We start from the raw sequence: 8,658 nt of genomic DNA on the forward strand, positions 1-8,658 counted from the left end.
CCTAAATTATGCAATTTATGACATATTTATCCCTAATTTTTTTGAAATAAAAAATTCCAAAATTATTTAATGTGATACATTGACACCAAAAATCCATTTTTTTTATGACACTAAGTTTTTGAGATAAATGTGTCACTTGAATATAAGTTTGGGATTTTTGGAGTTTCAAAACAAAAGTTTAGGGCTTTTATTGTAACACGAGTATGAGTTTTGGTTTTTTGGTATTATGAAAAAAAGTTGGGATAAAAAGTGTCACACATGTATAAATTTGGAGTTTTTGATGTCACAAAAAATAATTTGAGATAAATGTGTTATAATTGGTAAAGTTTGGGGCTTTATGTGACTTTTTCCCTTAATTTTACACATTGAACTAAATTCTTCATTTTAATTTTGTCAAGGCAGCCCTAGTTTCCCAAGGGCCCCGTTGCGGAAAATTGAAAATTGAACTTAATTTCTAACATTTCTGGAAACATCAAAACAGAATTTGATGAGTTCCCTTCCCATCTTATACTTGTCTCAGCTACGCTGAACATGACTTGTCTAAAGTTTTTCATTTATATAAGTTCCGCCCTTTCGTACGTTTTGCATATTTCTATACAGGAGAGTACAATGGTCTTAAAAGGCGCATTTCATTTTTATGTGAAAATACATTTGTGAACTAGTCTATCGCTTTCCTTCACAGCTCCGCTGCTGGTAGAGGTGCCCCCTCTATAGGAATAGACAAATGCATTAAAAGAAAAAACAATAAAATAGTCCAAACTGTCCTCTCCCCCTCTGATTTGGATTCTCCCAATTTGCTTTCCCTTCCTTGAATTGTTCCTTTCACCCTCTCTCTACTCTCTACTGCAGTCAGACCACTCACCATTTCTCCCACCACACCTCACTCTCTCTCTCTCTCTCTCTCTCTCTTCTATATATCTCTCTGACTCTGGGTCTGGGGTCTTGGAACTCTTGGGTTTCTTCACATTCTGAACCCACTTTGTTTGCTTCATCATTTAGGATTTTATCATTTGCTAATGCCTGAACTGAGCTGAGCTGATCTTCTTTTAAGTTCAGACCCATGATCTCACTTCATGGAGAGGCATGAAATGAAGCCATGAACTCAAGCTCATCACCAACCCTCTCCCGCTTAGTCCTCACCTGCACCGCCGCTCCTCTCCTCTTCCTCCTCCTCCTCCTCTGCCTGCTCCTCCTCCCTCCTCCCTCGTTCCCTCGCCAGGTACTCTCTCTCCCCTCTAGTCTTCTTGTAATTTTCATTAGCGGCGTGGAACTCTCCCATCTTTAAGTGGGCAGCTGAACGTTGGTCCGGTGCTCTCGTGCCTTGGCAGGGGCTGTCGTTCGAGGAGAAGACGCGGCTCGGGTCGACCCCGCCGAGCTGCCACAACAAGTGCAACGGGTGCCACCCCTGCATGGCGGTCCAAGTGCCGAGCCTGCCCGCGGCGGCAGGCCGCGAGAAGATGAAGAGAGAGGAGGCAAGCCGGCCGGCCGAGTTCGTCGACCCGTCCCCCGCATCCCCAGGTAGGTACTCCAATTACAAGCCCCTGGGCTGGAAATGCCGGTGCCGCAACCGCTTGTTCAACCCCTAGTAGCCGTACACACCGTCGCTTGCTTACTCATTACATTTCATGGGGTCTCCGAGATTTATCAACTCAACATGAACAAGCATTGCCAAATTATCGCCGGCTAATGCTGCTGCTTGTTCTTCCAAGAAATCCCACTTCGAGTTGTGCTGCGAGAGAGATCTCGGAACCCTGTTCGGATGCATGCGATTCCAACCTCTCTGTTTGTCTTTGGGATGAGGATTTAGTATGAGATTATACTTAAGAGAGAGAGAGCGTTTATGTGCGTGTGTTTTAGTTAAATGTGTACAATCGTTGAAAATTATGTACAAATGTACAGAAACTCTTGTGGACAGACCTTTTTGCAGTACGACATTGCAATGAATTTTTTTTTTTTTTTTTTTTTTTACTTTTGAATTTGTATGATTTGTAATTTTTTTCGTTTGCGTTGGAGTTTTCTTATCGTCTTGGGATTTTCATGGTCCCATGGATCGTGTCCTTTGTGTCTGTGCTCGCTGAACCAAGTTTCAGATTTGCAGAGCGACCTGAATTGACCAAAACGCCTTGGAGAAGGACGCAAACATCTGGCCATAGACCGAACGTTTAAAATCAAGGAGCTGGCCGTCACCCCCTCAGGAAACATTTTGAAACGTCTAATTTGACCACTGAATTTTTGTTACTAGAATTCGGTTCGGATGCGAAGTGGTACGCATGGGTTAGACGTTAGGAAGATGTTTTTGACAACTCTTAAGCAAAACTTAAACTTAGTATTCGTATAATCATTTGTCTGCTGTGGAGATCTCTCCTTCTCGTGCTAGTTTGCAATGGCAACAGCAATGGCACTGGCCATCTTGGTGAAATTCTCAGCTAGGCGGTCGGGTGAGTGATCTAAGACGTCACCCCCGCAGAAATGTGGATCTCATGCGGCCCTAAGTTGGTTCGACGATTTGGACCACTTGCTTCACGGGAGACTGAATTCATGTGGCAATGTTTGGTGGAAACATGGCCAGAAGCTGCCTAATTTCCCACTGGTTGTCATGAAAATGATGCTGTAAATTCGTTAAAAATTCACGGAAAGAGGGAAGAGTCTGCATAATTTCTGCCCGAACCAGATGTTCTGGGCTTGTTTCAGACCATTTCCATGCCAGGATCCTTCTGCGGTGGACATATAAAGAACAGGTCAACATAAGACTTACGTTAGATTCTGCTAATGAATTGAAGGGCTTAATTCCAGTCTCCTTGATTTTCATTTTGATCACAGTTTTCCTGCTGAGCATGCCCAAAGTTTAGAGTAGTGTGAGATCATCTATTGAAAATCTTCTGTCCAAAGTGCAACTTGCTCTTAAATTTAAGGGCGATTATGCGATCTTCTAAAAAAATGACAGTACAAATTCATGACAAAACCTCTCAATCTAGTAATTTTGGTCGATAGGACCGGCCCATATATTTTCATAAAGAGAATAAGGTGCGGGGTTAGAAGTTTGAGTTGCTCCCTTCCAGCCCCAGTCGCAGAAGAATCGATATTACTTAACCTCCAGTTATACCCTTTCCAAAGAATCATGATACCTATCCACAATTCCTCTCCGATTTTGCATTTGCGATAAAGAGAAATAGAAACATCGCCCTCTTGACCAACTTCATATGCAGAAAACATATCTACATAATCTACAAGGTAAGCTCTCGAGCTCTCTATAGCTGCAGCGAGGTACTTTGTCTTCCTATTTTGCAGCAACAGCACTTTGAAGTAATTGCTCCAAGTCCGTCAATCTGCATAGATTGTAACTACCTTACGATCTATTTCCAACCAACAAGTACGGAAGTTTCACAAGCAGTGAGTCAGGGGGCAACTGTACCTCACATTGCCCATATCAGGGTATTTGGCGATTGCCTCTTTAAAATCCTGAGTTCAAAGAACAGCTTTCAGACTTCTTTCATGATGAAATTAAGCTAGAAATGTTGCAGCTTGCAAGCAGAGAGAGAGAGAGAGAGAGAGAGAGAGAGAGAGAGAGAGAGAGAGAGAGAGAGAGAACGAATTATCACGCTGGAAAACTTTCCACGTTTTCCAAGACCATGAATCAAAAGAGAACGTCACCTGGTTTGCTGTTGAAGATGTGTAAGAAATTACGCAAGGCATCCCGGCGCTCGTCGCTGCCTAAAGAATTTAACCAAAGTGTATTCGGTTCAGAGATCACATAAATAAAACAGAGAGAAAACTCAGTGACGATTCTGTATCGAGTATAGCATGCCTGCTTCATGACACTGATAACATCTTGTCTAACAATTTTTACTTATTTGCAAATTCACTGATTCATAATTGTTTTCAAATAAGACTAAGTTTCCTCATCCTAATAAGACATTGTTACTGGAAATTATATACCTGCAGCCCAATTACACTGTCCTCTACCACCAAGCATTCAGTCCCTGATACATCAAGCTTCTGCCATCCCGAGAAAAGAACAAACCAGTAAACAAAGGATATGAACTAATGACACTTTCCACAGATGTTGAAAGCCATAAAATCACATGTATCAGCCACCTTGGCAGCGGTGAGATAGATTGAAGGATTTGGCTTCTTTTCCTTCACATCATCACCTACGAGACAGAATTTCAAGTCATTGTTAAAACAACTGTGGCGAATAAAATTTAGAGTTGATTTCCTCTATTGTTACTTAAATGAGTGAGATCAACCATTGAACAAGAATCCCAACAGACAAGGATTATAAAGAAAGTCTCAGAATGATTGATGTCACGAAAAGCACGATTTTTTTTCATGGTTAAAAAAAAAAAGCACGATTGAAAAAGCAGATAGTACAAAAAATCAAACACAAACTGACAGTTTGGAAAGCTTCCCCCTATCTTTCATACCCAAAATGAATCTATAGTATGATTCAAATCAAATAAATAGATATCAAGAGTCCAAACAATTATTTTCATCTTACCTGCAAGGAAGCAATCTAAACCTTGAAAGCGATCCTACAAAAATCATGATTCAAGCTGTGTAAAGATGTTCTTTAAAGCCCACTCAAAAGGAAAGCAAGATTTCTGTGATTCTGCTAGATTACCATACCATTCCTATAAGGTTTTCAAGACACAGAATGACTGAACTCTTAGTTGCTGCTGAACAAACAGCCAATTTCTTCCCCTGAAGATAAGTTGAGGGGAATAATTGCAAGAAGCAATTTTAGCAACAAGTAAGAATTAGGCTAAATGTAAAGTGAGGAAAATAAAGTAGAATAAATCTTTGTTAAAGGACTAAAATAAACTAGAGATTCAATGGTTATATAAAAATATAAACCACAAACACGTGGATTCAATGTACCATGTTTACTTAATCACATTTTAGTGTAGAATTTTTCTTACAGCAGCCTTGGCCTCATCCATCAGTCTCAAAACTCCAGGCCTAGGTTTCACCTGAGAAAATGATGTTTAGATACATCTCATTAATCATAGCAGACTCAAACAAGAGTATCTTTTTTCTTTTGTGTAAAGCCAGGACATGCCAAATATAATGTAATCTTACAGTTCCAGATTTGATTATATCTTTGTACCTTTCTGTCTTCCAGTCCTGAAAATGTCACAAAAGTTCATGTAAATATAGTATCTCCCACAACAGAAGAGGTACAGTCTTAGTACTAGGGTTGCTTTGCTTCATTCACTAAATATCAACATCCTAACTTCCTAAGCCTCCTAGATATAATTTCCTTTCCTAGGAAAAGCATCCTGAAAAAGAAGATACAGTCATTGGATGATTTTTCTTTCTGTGGCTTTGCAGTTTTCTCTTACTTTTGAAGCAACAGTAGCTATAATAATTATCATTTAACAAAGCATTTCCCATGACTGGGGGTGTCAATTTCATACCAACTATTGCGGCATCCTCTTCTATGACCACAACTTCAGTTTGAGCTTGACATAGTAGACTACTAGAGCATGAGAAAGCAGTAGAAGTGCAAAGGGATCAATTGACGAACTAACATTCCAAGAATCAAAAGAAAATTGTAACAAGTAAATACGTCTCCAAAATACAGATGGCATCCAAATGGCTATATATGTGAAATGTTTTCCAAGAGTAAATGGGCTTTTAGATTAAGGGAAAAGTTGATCAGAGCTTGATCTCTCTATAGGATGAGTTGTTTGCTGTTGCCAAACATGCCCTCACCTTAAGCCTCATGGACAAGGCAACCTGTTTCTGAAGGACCTAACAGGTCTGAAATGTCAACATTTACTGTCTTCCTCAGTCAACTGATTGTCGTAACTTGTTACTAACCTGTGGAGGGTCTGAATAAGAGACCGAATTACATAACAAAGACTGAAAACGGCAGAGACCTCACACTTACGAAAACCTTTGTTAGAGCGGTTTTGTGGGAAGTTAATTTGTGATCATTGGACCGTACTCCATGAAACTAGAAACTGAGAGTAGACAATGTTAGTGCAGGCCCTGTTGACTTCTATAACAACAACTGCATCAACTCCTCATCAGCGAAGTTATGCCTACTGATCAACATCACTGAGAACTGTAAAAAGATTAGGGTATAATGATGAATAGGGAGATTGATATCGGAACCACTATACCAACAGTGCATAGTCAATCTCATGAGTCCTGCCTAACACTACGCAATTCACACGTCTTTACAAATTGACTTCATGAACATTCCGACATTGTAACTGACAGCATTTCTGAAGTACTGTTTGAGTGGATTCAAGCTCTCAGTTTCAAATTGTATGCTGATGAGCTGAATTTGCATATCCTATAATCTTCCGCCAATCCACTTGAGATGTGTGAACAATGACTGTTGTGTACCATAGTCAGTATACCCTCCACACAGCACAACCCAAACATACATTATCCTTAGGAATCGTTCGAATGCAACATGATGACCAGAGTGCTCGAAACTGAGACTTAAATATCTTCGAATACGAGATAGAAGGTCCACATTTCCCTATTCATAGCTCTTCACATTTGTCTCTTGACTTGCTTTTCGAAGAACTTTTCTTTTTTACGGTTAAGTAGCCTCTTTTTTTATATTTTCCTTTCCCGAAGCTCAAATGGATTTCAAAAAAATTAACCATCAAAAGATCCTCATAAACAAAGCCAAACCACAAGTAAAGCTACTATACCTGAATCGTATCGATCAGCTTCGCCCGATCCTCGTCGCTTTCAGGGGGCTTCTCGAAAATCGACGAGCTAGGCCATCCATACTCTTTGAAGTACCTTCACAAAATCCCAGCACCACCCACAAGAAATCACCAACAAGTTTCCACAATCCAGAACCCTGAAAAAAAGAAGGGAAAATCCCAAAAATTGAAAAAGCGAAGTTCTTTAAACAATACACCGACCATCGCATCTTGGGCTTGCCTCCGCCGATCTGATTCTGGAGCTCATCGTAGAACTCAAGCCCCCAGTTGAGAGGCTGATCGGAGCAACGCACGCCGAAGTGCGCGAAGGCCTCGTTGTAGGCCTGGCGGTGGAGGTGCTCCGACTCGAGAATGACGCCGTCGCAGTCGAAGATGAGAGCTCGGAGCGCGCACGAGACCGACACGGCGCCCCTCGCAGCAAGCGACCGTCGAGGTCGGGGCCGGGGAAGAGCGGGAGACAGAGGATTGAAAAAACTTGAAGAAGAAGAAGGAGAAGAAGGGAATGCGGAGAGATTGGTGGGGCGAGGAGGGAGGGAGAGGCCTTGGGGGAGAAACATGCACGCCATGAAAGCGGTGAAGGCGAGAGCTTGAGCGAGCTTCAGTCCTGTCTGAATCTCGCTTCTGCTGCTGCTGCTGCTGCAGTTGTTGTGGATAGAAAACGGTTGTGAAGTCGAAGCGCGGTTCTTCGGTTGTGTGGCTGCTGTCCTTCGTTTCGTTTTAACTGATTATAACGACCGGCCTCCTCCGAGCATTACGAAAATGTGAAATAAATTCGTTTGTGGAATTTTATATTCTGGACTGCTGAATTCTTTGTGTTGTTCGATTTATTGGATGTCGAATGGTTAAAAAAAAAAATTGTCAACACTCACTCCTTAAATTACCAACCCCGACCATTGGGGGTTCGCCTCAATGGCCACCCTTCCTATTTGGAAGGGGGAGGGGGAGGGCGAGATGAGAGGTTCAAATCCCCACATTCTCAGGGGGAATTGGGATGTGGACGATTTCATTTTAGGAGTGGGTTTCGATTCTCACGCCCTGCACGGAGGCAAGGCAAAAGTCTGATAGTGAGTGTTAGAGTAGGATTAGAGTATGATAGAGTAAAAAAAAAAAAAAAAAAAAAAAAGGAAATACCAACCTCAACTATTAAAGTTTACCTCAATGGCTACCATTCTAATATGGAAAGAGGAGATGGGGTTCGAATTTCTACATTCTCACGGGGTTGGGGTGGGGACAAATTTATTTTAGGAGTGGTCCATGCAAGGAGGCATAGGGAAAAAATTTGAGGGTGAGAATTAGCATAAGAATAGAGTAAGGCCGACTCAAAAGATTAAAAATTACCAATCCCTTTCTCTCTCTCTCTTTAATCTTCTACTTACTAATTTTTATTTACTTATCTTATTAGCTCTTTAACTTTATCGGGTGTTATATGACATCATCAACCTCTGTTTTAGTGACCTATGAGTTTTTATTTTTGTTCAATCAAGTAACGCAATAGAAAAGTTGGTAGATTAAAAATAACAACAAAAATTTTGATAACTAATTCAAAGGAAAATTGGTAAAGCCTGAATTAGCTGATAACTTAATCGAAAAAAAAGTTAATAAAATCACTTAGATTCAAGTTAGTAATTTCATACAAGTTTTAATAAATTGAAGACATGCTTAAGAAAAATAAAGAAAAGTTCGTAAAAGATAAAAATAGTTGTTTATTAAAAGAAAATTAAACTTGTTAATTTTTGAAAAGAGTTGGTAAACTAAGGTGTCGTTGAGTATTTATATAAAAATCTGTAAATGATAAGAAAAGCTAGCAAATTCAAATAAGTAAATTAATGTCGGTGAATGGATAATGACATGAATGGTGTGTAAATTTTAACCCATTGTGTAATATCATCTCTTAACTTTTACCTTATTCAATGTAGTCCATAAATTTATAATAAACGTTCGGTCTAATCCCTAATCTATATAAACA

General features: G+C 40.3%; 2 protein-coding genes across 2 annotated transcripts; one reads left to right on the forward strand and one right to left on the reverse strand.

Annotated features, from left to right (window-relative positions):
• Nucleotides 1-797: 797 nt before the first annotated feature.
• On the forward strand, nucleotides 798-1,961 carry LOC104415769 (EPIDERMAL PATTERNING FACTOR-like protein 1). The gene is made up of 2 exons (XM_010027125.3): nucleotides 798-1,219; nucleotides 1,329-1,961. Exons 1-2 carry the CDS (start codon nucleotides 1,097-1,099, stop codon nucleotides 1,584-1,586), a joined length of 381 nt encoding a protein of 126 aa, XP_010025427.2. The 5' UTR covers nucleotides 798-1,096; the 3' UTR covers nucleotides 1,587-1,961.
• A 966-nt stretch (nucleotides 1,962-2,927) lies between these two features.
• On the reverse strand, nucleotides 2,928-7,393 carry LOC104415771 (haloacid dehalogenase-like hydrolase domain-containing protein At4g39970). Its single transcript, XM_010027126.3, has 11 exons — nucleotides 6,894-7,393; nucleotides 6,675-6,768; nucleotides 5,080-5,124; nucleotides 4,920-4,970; nucleotides 4,627-4,701; nucleotides 4,499-4,532; nucleotides 4,096-4,151; nucleotides 3,937-3,996; nucleotides 3,652-3,711; nucleotides 3,413-3,459; nucleotides 2,928-3,326 (listed from the first exon to the last, which is right to left on the reverse strand). Exons 1-11 carry the CDS (start codon nucleotides 7,256-7,258, stop codon nucleotides 3,278-3,280), a joined length of 936 nt encoding a protein of 311 aa, XP_010025428.2. The 5' UTR covers nucleotides 7,259-7,393; the 3' UTR covers nucleotides 2,928-3,277.
• Between the last annotated feature and the right edge of the window lie 1,265 nt (nucleotides 7,394-8,658).

Source organism: Eucalyptus grandis, chromosome 8 (assembly GCF_016545825.1).
Source record: "Eucalyptus grandis isolate ANBG69807.140 chromosome 8, ASM1654582v1, whole genome shotgun sequence".
Taxonomy (NCBI): domain Eukaryota; kingdom Viridiplantae; phylum Streptophyta; class Magnoliopsida; order Myrtales; family Myrtaceae; genus Eucalyptus; species Eucalyptus grandis.

Bases quoted from the DNA above. Each gene is read 5' to 3' on its own strand.
- LOC104415771 (XM_010027126.3), bottom strand. From the start codon at position 7,258: ATGGCGTGCATGTTTCTCCCCCAAGGCCTCTCCCTCCCTCCTCGCCCC. The intron at 4,533-4,626 runs GTATGGTAATCT...TGATTTTTGTAG, and splicing joins TTGAAAACCTTATAGGAATG to GATCGCTTTCAAGGTTTAGA. The intron at 3,327-3,412 runs GTACAGTTGCCC...CAATCTATGCAG, and splicing joins CCTGATATGGGCAATGTGAG to ATTGACGGACTTGGAGCAAT.
- LOC104415769 (XM_010027125.3), top strand. From the start codon at position 1,097: ATGAACTCAAGCTCATCACCAACCCTCTCCCGCTTAGTCCTCACCTGC. The intron at 1,220-1,328 runs GTACTCTCTCTC...GTGCCTTGGCAG, and splicing joins CTCCCTCGTTCCCTCGCCAG to GGGCTGTCGTTCGAGGAGAA.